A 20,434-nucleotide genomic window follows, 5' to 3' on the forward strand; every position below is an offset into this window, starting at 1 on the left:
TAACTAAAGTTTTCTAATAATCGCAGTGCAGTAAAAGTTTAATATTTGCCTCTGAGATGTAGTGGAGTAGAAGCAAAAGTATCGACAATTGGAAACACTCCTGTAAAGTAAAAATTCCTTTAAATCTTAAGTACAGTACTTGATTACATATACTTAGTTACTTTACACCACTGAACATATCTTCATATAATTGGTCCTCACTAATGCTCATTATAAGATGCCACAATTTCTGACTCTTTTCTGAGGGCTGTGGACGGTTCAAAGCAACCTGCCTACCAGTGACATCATCGGTAGGCAGGTTTGGTGATGTAATTGTTTTGTTTGATTGTATTAATTAGAATTTATTTGAAATGACCAAAACCTGCCTTTTACTTGAGTACGTAGGATACGTTTTTGATACAGACAGAGGCAAGTATACTTTTTGCTCCTCTACGATTATTTGACAACTTTAGTGACATGTGATAATTATCCATTAACCAAGCCCTATTTTGTACAACGTCATTTCGATCTACAAGCTCACTTATTATTATTATTATTACCCTTATTATTATTATTATTATTATTATTATTATTATTATTATTATTATTATTATTATTATTATTATTATTATGATTGTTATTATCATTGATATTATCATCATCTAAATATTACTATTACTACTCCTACAACTAATTACTAGGAATAATGAACTACGTTTTGGCAACATCTCCACCGGGTGGCGCTGTGGTACAAAACGAGCTCAACCACACCGACTTCTATTGTGAAAAATAAAACTCTTCCACTAGCGGACCAGCGTTGCCATGTCCGCTTATTATAAGCGACTGTGGGGTTGTTTTTCTGTAAAGTTGCTTGTACATTTATAGTTGGTAGTTGCATTTTTTTGGCCTTGATTCTAAAGTGTAGTTACTTATTTGGGATTGTCTCCTAATGTTGTTTTAGAGCAGTGATTCTCAAACATTTTCATGTCAAGGACGGCCCAAAATTAATATGTATTTGTCTGCAGACCCCCATCTGAAAATAATGGCCAGGGACCCCCACCAGATTTGTGTGGTTACAATGTTTCAAAAATATTAAAAAAAAATCCACCCAAATATTTTTTTTAAATAGCCAACGTGATTGCTCATGTGGCCTATGAGTGCGTTCGTTTGTTTCTTACAATTGTTTCTTACAGTATTTTTTTATTATCATAGTATTTGTATTTATTCTTCTCTTATAGTATTTCTTATAAAATAGTTTCTTCGTTTGGCTTGTTTTCATGACGTGGTTGCTTATTTCTCTCGCCAAACCTAGACAGGGATCAAGTTGCTTTCCAGGTTGCTGATCCGGCCGGGGTCTATACCGGATACGGAAACGTTTATGTCATCCGTGCAAATAACGGATACAGTAGGCGGGCTTTGAACCGGACCACACTGGTTGATTCTTAATAGAAACCAGGGCTTCCCGCAGCTGCTGAAAGAAAACCTGGTGAAGCGAGGTTAAGGGCCAAAACCTGGCAACACTGGTACAGGACGTGACGTCAGAGTGCCGCTGAGCTGGCAGAGAGCATCATCAGTTGAGTTTCAGCTCCATAGTGTTTGTTCCAGTAAATCCTCATTAATATGATCTTTAACTAAGTGTTGATATTTGTTACTGAATGCTGCGTCATGTTGCTGTGCTGCGTGCTGCTGCTGGCGGCGTTCCCGCCCCGCGCTGCGTGCTGGGAACAGTACGACATGGAGCTGTTTGACCTGGTGGAGGAGTTCCCTCAGAATTTCTACCAGTTCCTCTCCGTTCCTCAGGTCTAATACTACTCTTATTACTTATCATGGATTACTCTATGACTTTTGTAATGAATAATCAGTGGTGGAGAAAGTATTCACATTTTTTTTACTCAAGTAAAAGTATCATTGACCTGGTGGTGGAGGAGTTCCCTCAGAATTTCTACCCTCTCCAATCCTCAGGTCTAATAATACTCTATTACTTTATAATGGATTTCTGAATGACTTTTATGATGAATAAGCAGTGGATTTTGGTATCAAAATGTGCTTAAAGTAGGCTACCAGAAGTAGAAAGTACTCATTATTTATCAAATGGCCAAAATGTAAATAGGGCTGAAGTGGTTAATGTATGTTTTTTAATCAAAGTAACTAGTAACTAAAGTTTTCAAATCATTGTAGTGGAGTAAAAGTACAATATTTGCCTCTGAGATGTAGTGGAGTAGAAGTAAAAGTATTGAAAATTGGAAATACTTCAGTAAAGTAAAAAATACCTCAAAATTGTACTTAAGTACAGTACTTGAGTGAATGTCCTTAGTTCCTTACACCACTGCTATTACTTTATAATGTATTGCCTTATGACTTTTATCATGAATAAGAGATTCCACACAAATTCTATCAGTTCCTAAACGGCCCCCCAGGTGCATTTTATTACTTAATCATGTATTAATTCATAATTTGTGTAACTCAACGTTTCATGTCAGCGTGTTAGATAATGTAGCAGCTGCTGCCCTCACATCCACCACAATGCAACTAGCTTTGTGTGTGTGTGTGTGTGTGTGTGTGTGTGTGTGTGTGTGTGTGTGTGTGTGCGCACACACACAGGCTAGTGGTGTGTGGTCTGGTCTCTTATTAACAGAAGGCAGTCAGTCAGTGACATATAGTTCATATAGTGTTGTCATTGGTAGCATCTGTTTTTTTATAGCCACGCAATATGAATGTTTGTGATGTCACTGTAAGGGGCTTTTATTTTTTAGAAGGAAAAACTAAATCTTAAAGACCCAATAAACGGATATATAAAAAAAAGAAACGGTGCAGATACAGGACGAGAAAAAGGAACGGTATCAGAATAGCATCACTTTAACTTAAAGTAACGGCACAAGTTCAATTTTATTATGGTGCCAAATCATAACAAGTTGTCTCAAGACACTTTAAAGTTTGTCTCAGAGCATAGTCCCTGCATTGTTCCACCCTGAGCAAGCATTTGTGCGACATGGCAATGAAAAACTCTCCTTATTTCTCCTCTCTCTCTCTCTCTCTATGTGGAGAGTTATGTGGATATAACTGTGTGTGTGTGTGTGTGTGTGTGTGTGTGTGTGTGTATATGTAGGATGCGTCCTCCACAGACATCAAGAAGGCGTACAGGCGGTTGACTCTCACCCTGCATCCTGACAAGAACAAAGATGAGGAGAACGCCGAGACGCAGTTCAGACAGGTAACCATGATGACTGCACATCACCGTGACGCCACTTGCCGTGGTGATACAACGTCGACGACAAGTTACCGCCACAGCGAGTTACCATGACAGCATTAACCCGTTTAGACCTGAGGCGGATTTGGTAGTTCTCACACTTATCAAATGTTCATGAATAGCAGATGTACAAGCTCACAGCACGGCATGAAGTGACCCGCTGCCTCTAAAATGACACGGAGGCGTTCCCAGTTTGAAAGGTATAACAACGTATAGGTCTAAATGGGTTAACCCATTAAGACCGGGAACACATCCGTGTCATTTTTTGATTTCTTAGGCTATTAAAAAAATTGTGGGGCACCAAGTGCTGCACTATGAGCTTGTATATCTGCTTTTTTTTTTTTTATGATAAAATTATACATTTTTGCAAATCTTTGAATGCATATTTTTTAAAGCGAACATTTGTAACTCAAATATTTGCTTCTGGGGATTCTACAAATGTCTTCTAAATCCATTTTTTTTAAAAACATGTATATATTTGGCCGTGGACCCCCACCCCCATCTCAAAAATATTTTGAGAAAAGCAAAGATTTGAGCTATTTTTTTTTCAAAAATAGGAGATCTACAAGCTCGGTACCGCACTATGAGCTTGTATATCTGCTATTTTTGAATAGCCAAAGAAATCTCAAGTGACACAGATGCGTCCCGGATTGGAACGGGTTAATTGGTTTTCTTGGCCTTTCAGAGTATCAGAATCAAAGATAGACCGTAATGTCCATCAAAGCATGTATTTCTTTGTGCGCTGTGTGTTCACATGATGCTTGAAAATCAGACTTTGCAGCCTCACTCCCCGCTTCTTAGGGTCCCAGCAAAGGTTGTGTCCCGCAAAAGTCAGTGAAAGTAACATTTAAACGACGGGGTTGAAACAACCGTTTAAATCAGCCCATTTAGTCACCATGTTTTCCTATTCAACCCGGATGGGCCCTCCCGACGGCAGGTGTTTAGTTCTGCTCCCGATTCGGCTATTATGGGAAAACATGGCACAGGCTGACTAAATAAGCGATTTAAACGCACCACCCCGTCGCTTACATTTTCCCTTCCGACTATTTTGCAAACGTCTGTAGGTAGGTACCTTTTATTTTTTTTGGATACAATGTTGCGAAAAAGGTAATCTTCACAGACTTTTTGCCAGACGCAAGATTTGGCAAAGATAGCCGATCTACGACCTTGTAGATTGGCCAAGAGAGATTTGAACAACGTCACACAAATGTATCGTTCACACCTGACGCTGTGTTTTTCATGTTTTGTCATGTAGCTTTCACCATGCACATGCAAGCACTACGAATACCTAGTACAGAGCCCTGGAGGACCCCGGGTCGACTAAGTATATATATATAGTGTTTTAAGTGGTTTTAATGTAGATAAGTGCAGTGTAAATATGTTCAGTTCAGTCTCCAGACTGTTGGCAGCCTGCAGGCTTGGGGACCAGTTGTTCAAGCTGCATCACCGTCAATATTAACATCACTTAACCTATTTGAACCCAGGCATCAATATTCTAGGGGAACATTAGCCAAAAATTGCAGATCTACATGTAGACATTAAAAAACGGTCAAAAGTACTAACAGAGCCAACTCCGGTCCAGTTTACTAAGTCTTGAGGGCTTTAGTGGTTTTAACCCTCGTCAGCACCTGTTTACAATTAAACTCATTATGATTAACCCTGGGGACTGCACTGTTTGGGGCCAATTTTATATCATTTTCAAAATGTTATAAACATTTTCCAAAACAACGGGCTAAAAAATTACTTGAATGACTGACTACCGTCACTGCATGTATTGTGTAACTTTACAATAAGCGGGTGCTCGTTGTGAGTTACGTTTAATGCAACATAATGAAAGAAATACACGTATATGTTTGTCCTACGGTTTTTGTAACCGCATGTAGGATGATGGAACCTTAACGTGCAGAAATACTACTGTTTCGGTTCAGATAAAATAAAAAATCATAATACTACATATTAATGTGTTTATAGTTGGTGTCCGTCTATGAAGTTCTGAAGGATGAAGAACGGAGACAGAGGTGAGTTGTCGAATGGAAAGATTGTAGGAAACACTTCTGTTCTGTTTGGTGGGTTCTGTTCTGTTGTGCCCCCGATAACTCCCGATAACCGCCCTGACAGGATGATTAAACACAGAGGCAAAAGCCGAGGTGTTTAATCATCCTGAAGGGGGTTATTTATGAACAACGGCCGGTATGGGGTATATTATCCTGCTTATTACACGGCTACTTAATAAATAAATTAACAAATTGACCCAAAAGTAACAACAAAACGCAGTATTTCCTTGCTTACGGTAATGAAAGTATTCCATCTGTGTTGCGTTGGGCAGACACGGTCGGCTCGGAAAACAAGGAAGTGTCGAGCAAATAGAATCAATTTTCAGTTACTGCATTATCTATTTCTCATCTGAAATGTTCTCAAGAACATTCTCGAGAGCAGCGTTTAGCTGTAAATGACATTCTGCGTTTGTTTACATGTCTGTCATGTCGGATACAGCATGAAATCAAGCAGCGCAGCAGGTGCTCTGAGCCTTTGATTAGACAGCGACCTGCTATTGAGCTCAGTGGTCATTATCCAGAAATGACACACCGCTGAATTCAGCGATTGACCAATCAGAATCAAGCGTTCAACCAAGCCATGTAATAACAGTACGCACAGCATTATAAGCAGAAGGTGTGTGCATGAGGTTGGACATGATAGATTGATTGAATACTTTATTAGAAGTTTGCAGAAAAAAAGCACAGTTCAATACAAGGTCAGCTAATAGGAATTAAAAAACCCAAGACACTGAAGAAAGCCTTTGGCTTATTTCCATTGGGGTCCTTTGTACTCAATTCATAGTGACATTAAATGACAGACATATATACACTACTATGCAGAACAGCATATAAACAGCAACATGGTAGATCCACAAAGGAAAAGTAGTTCTCATTGACCAGGGAACAATCCACATGGAGGGCTATAATCCAAATATAAGGAAAAACAGGCTGTCAAAATAAAGTGTTCCAGTGTGGAACACTTGGACAGCCTGGTGACATGCGGTGTTCAGGCCTTGTTCAACAGTGTGTGTGTTTGTGTGTGTAGGTATGACGACATCCTGGTGAATGGCCTTCCAGACTGGAGGCAGCCAATGTTTTACTACCGCAGAGTGAGGAAGATGAGCAACGCTGAGCTGGGCTTCCTGCTCTTCCTCATCCTCACTGTGGGACACTACGCCGTCATCTGGTCCATTTACCTGGAGAAACAACTGGTGAGTGACATCCGCACTGCCCAGTAGGGCCCTAACTGGGTCCTACTGGGCCGGCCCGAGGCTCTGCCCGGCCCGAACAATTACCATACTTTTAGGCCCGAAAACCCCGAAAAGATGTCATCCTCAAAGTCACGCATCCAACAAGCTTTGAACTGAGCAGATTGGACCTTCCGTTCCAGAGATAATGGCCAAAACATCTTGAAAATGGCAACTTTCGCAGATTTTCGATTGAGTCTTGGCCATTGTCACCGCTAGGAAGGTTGGACAGTGACAAACTTCCACTTCCAACAGTAAAGTTCACTTAGAGGTGCATCCAACACATCCACTGCCATTTCCGTTTGCCTTACCGTTAGGCAGCTAGGGGCATTTCTTTTTTGCCGGTAATAGATTTTTTTTCTTCACGGAACCAAAGGCTCGGCCCGGCCCGACTAATTAGCATAGATTTTGGCCGAAAACGTAGGGTCGGGCAGAATTTGAGAACTCTAGCAGGAATCCGTCTCTGTCCTCATTAAAAGCAAGTGTTAGGACACACTTACTGTATGTCTACCTGCATCTCTCTCTCTCTTTCTGTCTTCTCTCTGTCACTCACTCGTTCACTGTCAGTGTTGCTTGTTGACGAAGAGACATGTTGTTGCAGTCGTTATTAATCTCCTTTAATGACAACAAGACTTATTTTGACAAGACAGTGTTGTCACTAGAAAATCTGTTATACATGCTAACTAGGATGCAATAGTTGTGTGTTTGCAGTTGATATCAGACGGGAGTGTTTATTGTGTACATCCCATACCCCGGGTGGATAGCGTGCACCCGATTGGCTGCTTCCTCACAGACATGTATCTATAGGCTAGAGGGACTATTGTCCCTACTGCAAGCTAACTGATTTTACATCAGTCATAAAGGATCAGCAGGTAATAACACAATAATGACACAATACTACTTTATTGTCGGCTTTCACTGAAATGTGTCTTGTGACAGCAGCCTTGCATGCGACACACATTATAACACAAAGAATAACAAATGACCTAAAAACAAAAAACATAAAGACAAGAGCAACGATGTCCACTGTTCTGCTTACCCGTGGCCAGATTCTAAATTTAAGGGATGTCTGTAGTCTGACCTTATTGAACTTTGTATCTCCTTTTTTCAAGGTAGCAAGTTGCAACTTATATTCCACATTCAAAACATGGCTAGTTTTTTTAAAGTGATATTGAACATTGAATGATTTACATTTTCAGAGGATTGTCAAAGTATTGGTTTTGAATTGAGAATCGAAATCGAAATTTCACACTGACTGTGTGTGTGTGTGTGTGTGTGTGTGTGTGTGTGTGTGTGTGTGTGTGTGTGTGTGTGTGTGTGTGTAACAGGATGAACTGTTGAGTAAGAAGAAGAAAGAGAAGAAGAAGAAGTTAAACTCCAGAACAACAGACGACTCCAGAAACCTCCAGGACAGGTAGACAGACTGGCTGACAGACAGACAGACCGACCCTAGATCAGGAGTGAATATTGGGCGAGATTATCCTCTAGTAGTGTGAAGGGTTCAAAAGGTCTAAGGATATTAACCCATTTAGACCCGAGGACCCGATTCTATAAATGTCTTGTAAATCCAGTAAAAAGGTTTTCTGAAAAACCTATGTTTCTATGTCAGTGGTTCTCAAACCATTTGGCCACGACCCCCCCCCCCCCACCATCTCAAAATATGTTGTTCCAGGGACCCTCCAGAAGCAAAGATTTGAGTTAAAAATGTTTGCTTTAAAAATGTATATCTTCAAAGATTTGCACCAATTTTCACGATTCTTCAAAAATAGCAGATCTACAAGCTCATATCGCGGCACGAAGTGACTCGCTATGAGCTTGTGTATCTGCTATTTTTGAATAGCCAAAGTACATTTTGAGAACTAATGTGCTATATAGCTAAAAATCAAAAAATTACACAGATGAATGTCCAGGTCTAAATGGGGCCGAGCTTGTAGATCTGCTACTTTAGGTACTTGTGTGTGACGCTGTAGTAAGATCAAGTAGGGCGTTAATGTACAAAACAAAACACAAGTAGTTAGAATATTATGGAGATACAGTAAGAGGTTTCTGCCTGACAACAAAATGACAGTCATGTGTAACGTCACGGTTGGACATCATTATAATGTGATTTCATCAAATCACAGTTCAGGGGTAGAGTCAGCCTATGCTGAATGTAGCACTGGTGACATTTAATGTAGCCAAATGAATCTGATTGGATTGGAAAACGGGCCTAGACAGACTGCTTTGTCTGGGTCAAATAAAGGTACTGTCTATGGGGCTCAGACACTTACAGGACAGACTGGCTGACAGGTATACAGACAGACAGCTATTGTTTCATAATGTGTATTGTGTTCGTTTTGTAATGCGTAGTTTTTTTGTTGTTGTGTTGTGTGTTAGATTGTGCGATAAACCTCATTGGCAGGACATCCTGCCACTCAAAGTCAGCATCTGGCTCTACCTGTCAATCAAGTCCCTTCCACAGACCATCCAGGTACTGTAGCCCCGCCTCTCCACTTAGCTCGTAATGTCAAGTCACTCCCTCTCACAGATTAATGAAGGAGTGTGTGCGTGTGCATGTGTGTGTGTTACAGGAAGTGAAGCAGTACTACGAGGAATACAAAGTGATGAAGCAGAGATTGAAAGAAGAGGCTGAACAGGAAGAGGAAATCGTTCCAAGTAATCAACTTTTACAAACATTACTCCATTGTAGTACGGCTGGACAATAGTATATCATAGTAGCATAGCAACGTTGTTAGCTAGTAGATCTCTTTACAGAATAGTATCTTACAGTAGCATAGCAACGTTGTTGGCAATGTAAACAATATGCTATCACAGATAATAATCTGCAGTTTCAATGTACAGATAATTATTTATGACAGTATGTCGTTTAGAGTCAGATGCTATGTTCATGGTTTACTGGTGATCCTAGTTTACTGTCTCTCTGCATTTGATGTACTGTATGTGTTTACCTTGCTTTGCATTGTAAGGCGCTCTAGTTAAGAGTGTCTGCTAAAATGCCTAAATTGTAGCTTGTAGATCTGCTGTAGAATAGGATCTTACTCTAGTATAGCAACGTTTTTAGCTTGTAGATCTGTTATAGCAGTGGTTCTCAACCTGTGGGTCGGTGGGGGGGTCCCTAGATGACAGTGAAGTGACAATTTAAGGACTCTTAATACCTAATACCTAAAAAGAAATGAATCAACAAACTATACTATAAAAGCTGGTCAAACATTGGCCAAATTGCCAAATAATATAAGAAAAAGGCAAACATTGTGAAAATAGCAGATCTACAAGCTCACAAGGCGTTGTGAGCTTGTAGATCTGCTATTTTCACTGTGGAACCGAGTCAAACTAAATGTAATGCCTTATCTCTTACAATTCCGAGTGCTTGTCAGGGTCAGGGGTCCCCAGTTCAAATATGATTATTTTGGGGAGTCCCCGGTTCAAATATGATTATTTTGGGGAGTCCCCGGTTCAAATATGATTATTTTGGGGGGTCCCCAGTTCAAATATGATTATTTTGGAGGGTCCCCAGTTCAAATATGATTATTTTGGAGGGTCCCCAGTTCAAATATGATTATTTTTGGGGGGTCCTCAGTTCAAATATGATTATTTTGGAGGGTCCCCAGTTGAAAAATTATTATTTTGGGGGGTACCCAGTTCAAATATGATTATTTTGGGGGGTCGCGGCCTGAAAAGGTTGACAACCACTGTGTTATAGAATAGTATCTTACATTAGCATAGCAACGTTGTTAGCTTGTAGATCTGTGCTTTTTTGGCGCGTTACTCCAAGCTCACGACGTACCGCATCATTTCCTGTTTGCGCGACATCATTTCCTGTTCGCCTTGCAGGAGAGAAGCGTCCAAAGGTGAAGAAGACCAAGGTGGAGTTTCCTGTATACGAGGAGTCAGGAGGTCAGGTGGGCGGGGCCTACCAGAGCTATGATCAGGGCGCGTCCATTGAGGAGATCGAGGAGCAGATGAACGATTGGCTGGAGGAGAAGAAGGGCGCCAAGAAAAAGGTATTTGTCTTTTGACTTGTAGATTTATCCGCTAAAAATTATTATTATGTAATCTGTAGATTCATGAACAGAAAATATGTTATGTAATTGTTACGACCGCTTACGACAGTTGGTCTAGACTCTAGGGGATGTGGGGTGTGAAAATAAATTAAAAGCTGTGAAAAAGAAGGAGTCAAGACAACAAATGTACAAAAAACTAAGGATGTATTTACAAACTTAAAGACTTAAAGCAGCACTATTGTCTCCCCTATACATAGTAACGCAGTCAAGCCCCTAGCAGGGACCCCCCTGAGTCTATACATTTATGCAAGGATGATTATTATTGCTTAAACACGTAACTTTATAATTCTTTGGGACATAATATGCTATATACTGTAGTTGTTAAAAAGTTACATAGTGCTGTTTAGCAAAACGCATACCATATGTTCTGACCATTAACTAAAGTTATTATAAAGCAAGAACACAATAAGCCGGCACCCAGAACAGATAGACAAACACACACACACACACACACAACACACGAAAAGGGTACTTTTCTTAAACTCCAATACTTCCATGCTTAAGGGATGAGTTCTGATGGCTTCACATCTTTGTGAAGGGTATTCCAAGTAAAGGGGGCAGCACATTTGAAAAGTTTGTATTTTTTTTACCCCGCTCTGAAAGAGCATGAGGAACAGTCAATATAAAAACATCAGAAGAGTGGAGGTTGTAATGTGATAAAATATGTACACAGTACACACATAGAGGTCATAGTGTCCATGCATTGCTTCTGGTAAGATATGTACACAGTACACACATGGCAATATATGTACACAGATACACCTCCATACATCCAAGCATAGCCAATCTGCTCTTTCAAAAAAAATAGCACAGAGTGCACTGATGTGTAAGATGCTTCCAGCCATTGACACATCTTAATAGACATTCTCAGAGCCATGTAAAAAAGGGTTATAATGATTAAGACGGATCATATGCTTACTTGCCATAAGAACAAGGTTTATGTACTCACTATATACATATAGGTTTATAAAGACTAAGATGCACATCTCTGCTGTCCGGCAGAAACCAGCTAACTCCTAAATGTTCATTTTTCAGGGTTAGGAGGTTTTGTCCATCATTGATGAGAACAGCTGAAAGGGGGTGGAGCCTAGAGTCAGCAAAACCAGCTAACTCCACCCCCCTTTGTTAGCTGGTTCAGCAGAAAGTTTGAGAGTCCAATGGAGTTAGCTGGTTTTGTCAGAAGCACTTTTTTATGTTTTTCATTTGTTCAATTTTTTTTTTTACCAACACACAGACGTAGCTAAAGGGTGTTAAATAGCACTGATTTATGGGAAAAAATGCAAAAGTGTCAAAATGGAGTGCAGAATGAAAGTAAATAAACGTAATAAATGAATCCATGTAACACGTTCATTTGTCGGTCAGTCCTCAGAGTGGACGGAGGATGAACTGAGCATGCTCAGTAGATGCATGCAGAAGTTCCCTGGAGGAACTCCTGGGCGATGGGAGAAGATCGCTCACGAACTGGGAAGATCCGTCTCTGAAGTAAGATCTGACGTTTATTATCTATTTGTTTATTGCAAGTGGTTAAACCTTTTATTTAACCCATTAAGACCGGGAACGCGCCTGTGTCATTTTAGATTTCTTTGACTATTCAAAAATAGCAGATCTACAAGCTTGTAGATCTGCTATTTTTTTTTAATCGTGAACATTTTTGCAAATCTTTGAATGTATATATATTTTTAAAGCGAACATTTGTAACTCAAATCTTTTCTTCTGGGGGTCCCTGGAACAACATATTTTGAGATGGGGGTCCGCGTCCAAATACATTTTTTGGGCGTCCTTGACATGAAAAAAAGTTTGAGAACCACTGATATAGCAACATAGGTTTAAAAAAAAAACTGTTCGGATTTAGAAGACATTTTGTAGAATCGGCCTCAGGTCTTAATGGGTTAACCAGGCAAGACCAACTAAGGTGCCGTTTACACGAGGACCGTCTCTGCAGAAAACGGCAAAATAAAGTATCAGATGTGCCGTCCGTTTACACGGGAACGGTGTTATCAGAGGTTGAAAACGCAACAAAGTGAAACCACCTTCCAGGGTGGAGAACTTTGAAAACGCGGCGCCTCGTGTCTCCGTGTAAACGTGCAAAATTAGTGTTAACCAGTGTTGCCAGATTCTGGGAGAGAAATAAGCAACCAAGTTTATGAAAACTCAAAAGAAGCGACTTGGCTACGGCTATTTGAAAATAGCAGATCTACAAGCTCACAACGCGTTGCGATGCAACGCGGTGTGAGCTTGTAGATCTATTTTCAAAAAAAGAAGAAAAAATAATCTTGAGAAAATAAAAAGAGGTCATTCTGGAACATTTTTGAAACATGTTAACAATATTAACAACACAAATCTTGTATGGGGGTCCCTGACACAAAATATTTTCAGAAGGGGGGGGTTTGTGGTCAAATACATAATTTGACATTAAGATGTTTAAGAACCACTGGTTTAAACAACATTAGGAAACAAGTCCAGATAAGCAACTACACTTTAGAAACAAGCCTAAAGTCGCTTATAATAAGTGGACATGGCATCCAAACAAACAGCTGATAGGAAGAAGACACGTCACCGCCACCTAGCCACCTGGCATGCACACTACAGCATTAGAACTCACTGGAGCGTCTCCGTGTAGATGCCAAATTAAAAGTGACGACGGTACGGCACTTTGTCGTTTTCTCTTCTGATCGTCCTCGTCTAAACGTAGCCTAAGAAGGCATTCTAACTGTCGCCTGGCAAAAGGCAAGACCTCTTCAGGGAGTTACGCATCAATCAGGTTAAAAGCAAATAAAACACAAACACAGTAGAAGAACAAATAATATAGTCAATAAAACACAATGAAACATAAATGTAACCACACATTACTGTACAGACCAGATAATGCAAATAAACAGACTAGCAGTCTAAAGGACAACAGCATTTATCTTTAAAGGTCCATCATATGTAGAGCTACAAACCAGCAGTACTACGCAGTAAAATCCTCAGTGTTAATTTATCCATTTGTAAATCTTGAGAGAGTATAAATAGAACCAAATGGACCCTTACGGGTCCATTTTGGTTCCGTTTATACTCAGAGTTAAATTAACACTCAGGATTTTACTGTGTAGAGGACCTTGTAGGAGATAAAACCAGCAGTACTAGAGTTTTTTTTTATAGATACATGGTACTGTATCATGGATTCATTTATAATTGTATTGAATGTGTTTAACATGGAACAAACGTCCCTTTTTTTGGGCTCACCAGCCAAGCAGATGTTTTTTAACAGCTCAAAATGACAAATGTCTCTTAAGTATATTACCATGTGTTGTTTAATATTACTATACTCCCATATGCATTGTAATTTTTCAATGACTAACATAAATAGGAGCATACTTTTGAGTGGACTGAAGGCAGACCTGCAAACTCTGGAGGCCTTGAAAAGGGTGACTAGTCTAAAAAATCAAACCCCTGTTGGTGGTCAATTATCCCGCTTATTACACGGCTACTTAATAAATACATTAATACATTGACCCAAAAGTAACAACAAACAAAGTATTCCCTTGCTTACAGCAATGCAAGTATTCCATAAGTGATAATGATAATGAATTTATTTATATAGCGCATTTCCAGACAAGTGCTTTACAGAGCAGAATAAAAAGAACAATCATGATAAAACTTTGGATAAAAGCTATTACGGACGATTAGAGAATAAAGCAAGTGGCACAAAATACATACAGATATACTCAAATAAAACAAAAGTGACAGTAAAATTTAAGAAAAGGCCTTAGCATAGAGATACGTTTTCAGAAGAGTTTTAAAAGATGATAATGATTTTGCACGTCTTAGGGTGACAGGTAGGGCGTTCCAAAGCTTAGGGGCCCGGACTGCAAAAGCTCTTCCACCGTTTGTGATGAGCTGCTGGGGTGTGGGGGTCTCCAGGAGGGGCTTATCCGAGTATCTGAGGCTGCGTACATGCCTATAAGGTTCCAGCATGGCAGAAATATAAAGGGGGGCCTGTCCATTCACAGCTTTAAAGGTCATAAGAAAAATCTTAAAATCAATTCTAAAATTAACAGTTAACCATTAACAGGTAATAAGTGTTGCGCTGGGCGGACACGGTCGCCTCGGAAAACAAGGAATTGTTGATCAAATAGAATAAATGTTTTGGTTTGCATTGTCTAGGTCTCGCTTCAAATGTTTTCAAAAACATTCTTGAGAGCAACGTTTAGTTGTATATGACATGGTGTGTTTGTTTACATGGCTGTCATGTTGGATACAGCATAAAATCAAGCAGCGCAGCAATGGTGCTCTGAGTCTTTGATTAGACAGCGGTCTGTTATTGAGCCCATCGGTCATTACCCAGAAATAACACACCGCTGAATTCAGCGATTGACCAATCAGAATCAAGCATGTAATAAACAGGTATACTGTATGTACTGTACTCATAACTGGGTGTGATGTCTTGTATTATGTACAGCATGTATTGTATTATATGTACTGTATGTTTTGTAAGTACTCTTAACTGATGTTTTGTATGTTTCAGGTGACGTCCAAAGTGAAGCAGCTTAAAGAGTGTGTCAACATTTCAGGTACTGTATGACTGTGTGAACACATACATACACATACACATACAGTGTGACTTACTGTAAATTAAACTACTAACACATAATGAACATACAGTATGACTATAAATAACCTGACATTATTTAACTACTAGGGCTGTCAAAAGATTAATCAGATTAATCACAGTTTAGCTTTGATTAACTATGATTAATCACCATTCGTAAATATCCACAAAATATGCCCATTTTATCCGTTTGTGACGTTAGCCCTGGACACACACACACACACACACACACACACACACAGACACAGACAAACCGACCCATTTTAGATTATTTGAAGTTTTGTGTGTAGAGCCTAGCGCCTCAACACCAAATGTCTCAGAAAATATCTGATCTAGAAGATCCAAACACGGATGCGCTGTGAGCTTGCAGATCGAATGTTCTCCCCAGAACAAGGACACTAGAGCTGAATTCCAAAACCCCACACTTTTCACACTCGCTCACTCTCCTCGCGTCCTCCACTCGCGCCTAAGCCCCGCTCCTGCGAGGAGGAGAGGATTGAATGTGAGGACGGAGTGGTCAACCAGTTGGCCTTATAGGATCGGAATGCACTCTAGCGTCATTTCAAAGCGACGGCAAATTCCGTGATCACTTATGACGTCTCACTTGTCCACCCCCCCGACCCCCCCCCCCCACGACAGTCCCGCAACACGGCACTCTGTTGCCAATGTAACAGAGTTGAGGTATGTCTGACTGTGAATTACATCATATTACATGTTCAGTCCACATATAAATACAATACTTTATTTTAATAATATGTCTTAGTCATTATAATTGCAGTCCCTGCATTCAGGCATGCACGGAGAGAAACTATGCTTTAATAGCTTTTGAGACAGATGAAGTGTGCGCAAATTGCACAATATATTACAATGTATATAGTTGTATTATTCTAATATCATACAACGCAATAAAGCCAGCAGCTTGTTGTGGTCCTTTCTTTACTTTATCAGCGGAAGCTCTATAATTCAGCATTATGAAAATGTGTCTCTCTTCAACAAACCGATACAGCAATGCTTTTTAGCTAAGCGTAAGCGTGTGTGTGTAATATGGGAGAAAAAACGTGTACACGTGATGCAGAAGTCTTCCGCGAGAGATGTGAAGAGTGGTCGAGCCGACACGTCATGTACACTCGCTCCATCGAGTGAGAGCCGACTCGGCCCCTCCACTCGCCTCCTCCAAAAAGCAAATGATCAATTGGGCTCAAACTATTTCCGGGTCAAGCTGGAGTGACCGAGTGGGAGTGAGCGAGTGGCTGAGATTAGCCAAATTCCAATACCGAAAATCTCGGCCACTCGCTCACTCCCACTCGGTCACTCCGACTTCGAACCGGAAGTAGTCGGAGTCCAATTGTTCATTTGCTTCATGGAGGAGGCGAGTGGAGTCGAGTGGAGGAGGCGAGGAGGCTCTCCGCTTCCGCATTGAGCGAGTGTACATCAAGTGTACGCTCAAGCTGCCTCCACAGCTCCTCGCGGCAGACTTCCGCATCACGTGTACACGTTTTTTTTTTTTTTTTTCCCCTTCTCCCGTGACGTATACATGGTCCTCCTCCACATGTGGCCACACAAACAATGCTTGAAACCCGAAACCATGCCGAAAACACCGGCTGCCCCCCCTTCGCCCCTGCCGATCACTCGTTGCGCATCTCACACACACACACACACACACACACACACACACACACACACACACACACACACACACACACACACACACACACACACACACACACACACACACACACACAGTGTAAATTAACTGAAAAGACGCAACAAGCCACTGGCTTTATTGTGTTGTATGATATAAAGTATAATACAATTATATACATTGTAATGTATTGTGCACACTTATTCTGTCTCAAAAGCTGATGGTTCATTTCTCTCCGTGCATGCCTCAATGCAGTGCATGGACTACTATAAATTACTGTGACAAAGATTATGTTTAAAATAATGTATTGTATTTATATATAGACTATATTCTGAATTCCCAAAAAGAGGACACTTTACGCTATTTAACTATAGCCGTACTCATTCAATTCTGAACCGATTCTTAAAATTTTAAATTCTCTATTAGCTGTGAAGGGTCTTTTTCATGTCTATCAGTCATAATTTATTTCGCCATCAAACAATATCAGGCAAAATCACAAAATCGTCTGAGTTTTTTTCTTTTTTCTTCGTCCCAGAAGTGGGGGGGATATCACCCAAACTCTCAAAACCCTGGACATTTGAAGGATTTTATAAAACCCCCCCAGACAGCCCCCCAAAAAGGACATGTCCGGGTAAAAGAGGACGTATGGCCACCCTGCATGAATGATGTAATTCAGAGTCAGACATACTCTGTAATATATGTTGGCTGTTATAAGCAGCAGTGCCGTGCGGGACTGCTGCGGGGGGTGGGGGGGTCTGGGGACTGTACGAGCAAAAAGAGGGACGAGTCAGGATTTAATTCATAAATGTAAATTTGCTCATCCTGGCGCTTCGTTCACTATTTCATGAATAAATGGTTTTGCACAAAATGTTAACTATAAAGATAACAATGTGGCCATCCACATTGATGAATTGTCTATTCTTATGCATATTATTCTATGCATGTATATTTTCATCCACGCCTCTGGTGCTCTGGTCCAGCTGTTTGAGACGTCATAAGTGATCGCGGAATTTGCCGTCGCTTTGAAATGACGCTGAGTGCAGTCCGATCCTTTGAGGGCAACCGGTCGACCACTCCGTCCTCGCAAATAATCCTCGGCTCCTCGCAGGGGCGGGGCTTAGGCGCGAGTGGAGGAAGCGAGGAGAGTGAGCGAGTGACCGAGCTTTGGGGAATGGAATTTAGCTATTGTGTGTGTTTTAAGGAGAGACGTGTCTATTGTGGTGTCATGGTTGCCATCTGTCTTGTCCTGCTCCAGGATTGGTCAAGCTTTCAGAGCTGAAGGGGAAGTCGGTGATGTCAGCGAGGGCGGCGGGGCCTGGGTGTGTGCCAGACAGCCTGATGACACACAGAGAACCAGAACCTCCTGCTGCCCCTGCTCCTGCGCCTCCTGCTGGCGGGGAGGACCAGGTGGAAGAGCAGGAGGAGGAGGAGGAAGAGGTGGAGGAGGAGGGTCAACAGGTCATCAGGAGGAGAGGAGTGAAGGCGAAAGGTAAGGCCTGGGATCCGGAATCGGACCAAATGGACCCGTAAGGGGGTCCATTTCTATTTACATCACATTATCCTCCCCCAGTTTGGTCCACGGATCCCCATAACTCCCTTAAGGACCCCTGGCGAGTCCCGGACCGTACTTTGAGAACCACTGTTTTTTGTCAAAGATGCGTCTCCAACCATCAAACAAACCATCCACGGGACACATAACTACATTATCCTGCTACCTTATGAACCAATGCAGCACTTCTAATGCGGGAGATTCCCGCACAACACCGCAATGTTATTATTACACTCGGAGACAATATTTTAGTTTTTGCGTATTAACCAAATATTTTTGTTTTTATTCTTGCAGTTTCCAAGAAGTGAATGTGATATTGTTTATTGATATTTTTGGTGTCTTATAATCCCATAAGGGAACATATGTTATGATTTGGCATTTTCATAGACAATAAGTAATGTATTTTTCACATTATTTGAAGATCCAGTATTTTAAAAACGGTCCGTTGCCCCTGCCTTGTTTTAAAGGTCGCAGAAGACAGGGCGACTTTGACCCCACAGCCCTGGAGGAAGAGGAGGACGAGGACGGGGTGAAAAAGGAGGTGGTGAAGAAGGAGGTGGTGAAGAAGGAGGCGGCGGTGGAGGAGGAGGTGGTGTGGACTCAGAGCCAGCAGCGGTTGTTGGAGTTAGCTCTACAGCAGAACCCCAGAGGAACAGCCCAGCGCTGGGACCGCATTGCCAAGCTGGTGCCTGGCAAGACAAAGGTCTGATTTTTATATTTTTTCCCCCCTTCGAAATCTTGAGACAATTCATTATAATGTAAACTAGACAGATATTCCTCCCGCTCATTACTGTGCACAAAAGTACTGTATACTTAAAGGGGAATTTCACCCCACGTTATTCTTACCTTTATTATGACGTTATGATATCCTAGGGCGAGTGGTACAGTCCAGAAATTCCATAACTCCATAACGGATCCGCCACAGTTAAAAACCCGCACCTATGGTTCTTGCTTTAAATCACGCATTTTAGTAGCTTCTTTGTTGTCGTGTGTTTTTGGCGTGGCTTACGGTCGAGCGCATTCAAGAACAACAAGTTGCATAGTGTTCTCTCACTGTAAACATCAGATCTCTCCAGAAAAAAAGCTATTTAGACCCATTAAGACCTGGGATGCATCTGTGTCACTTTTTGATTTGAGCTAAAAAAGCATTATTTTACACTTTGGCTATTCAAAAATAGCAGATATACAAGCTATTTGAAAACCGCAAAACAAAGGGTATTTATTAAAGATAGTATATTGTATAATTAAATATTCAAATATTATTTTTTACACAGAATCAAATGTGTTATGGTCATGATAAACCAGGAGCCTGGATGGCTTGGTTCAAGGCTTAAAATAATTAATATCAATATTTTCGGAAATCTCTATGGGAAAAATGAATGGGCTTTTGAATTGCTGCACCAGAATTTGGCCCCCAAAAGTTGGAGTTCTAACGGTATGTGTGTGTGTGTGTGTGTGTGTGTGTGTGTGTTCTACAGGAGGACTGTATGATCAGATACAAGCTGCTAGCTGAATTGGTGCTGAGGAGAAAACAAGCCAAGAGCTGACTTCACCTTCATATGGAAACAACACAGGAACCTTCATATGGAAAGAAAACACAGGAACCTTCATATGGAAAAAATACAGGAACCTTATGTAAGCCAGAAGCTCCTATGAACCTCCATATCGTAGGGCAGAAACCTCTTCTCTCCATATTCTAACTTTTTGTGGTTTTTATTTCGTAAATTGAGCGCCCTACTTGATCATCTACAGCGTCACACAAAAGCATCAAAAGTAGCAGATCTACAAGCTCGAAACGTGGCGTGAAGCGACACGTTTTGAGCTTGTGGATCTGATACTTTTGATGCTTTTGAATCCTGAAAAGGAAAAGCTTCTATGTCCAGAATCCCGTGTTCCAATGGATCCAATGTAGTTATCATTTAGTCACAAACTCTTAACACTTAACATTAGTTAAATATTCATAACATTTCCGTTCGTTTTCACAAAACGAACGGAAATAGCAGATCTACATGCTCATGAGCATGTAGATCTGCTATTTTCACTACTTTTGTTCAACACTCTCCGTAGGGCATTTACAGAATA

The 20,434-nt window shown here is 40.9% G+C and overlaps 1 protein-coding gene across 1 annotated transcript; it reads left to right on the plus strand.

The window, feature by feature from the left end:
• Positions 1-1,530: 1,530 nt before the first annotated feature.
• Positions 1,531-20,319, plus strand: dnajc1 (DnaJ (Hsp40) homolog, subfamily C, member 1). The gene is made up of 13 exons (XM_080440480.1): positions 1,531-1,779; positions 3,086-3,190; positions 5,198-5,244; positions 6,308-6,473; positions 7,838-7,923; positions 8,886-8,979; positions 9,080-9,164; positions 10,341-10,510; positions 11,933-12,052; positions 15,078-15,123; positions 18,059-18,292; positions 18,820-19,055; positions 19,831-20,319. Exons 1-13 carry the CDS (start codon positions 1,645-1,647, stop codon positions 19,897-19,899), a joined length of 1,593 nt encoding a protein of 530 aa, XP_080296606.1. The 5' UTR covers positions 1,531-1,644; the 3' UTR covers positions 19,900-20,319.
• The last annotated feature ends 115 nt before the right edge of the window (positions 20,320-20,434 follow it).

Source organism: Gymnoscopelus braueri (assembly GCF_963280865.1).
Source record: "Gymnoscopelus braueri genome assembly, chromosome: 10".
NCBI classification, from domain to species: Eukaryota; Metazoa; Chordata; class Actinopteri; order Myctophiformes; family Myctophidae; genus Gymnoscopelus; species Gymnoscopelus braueri.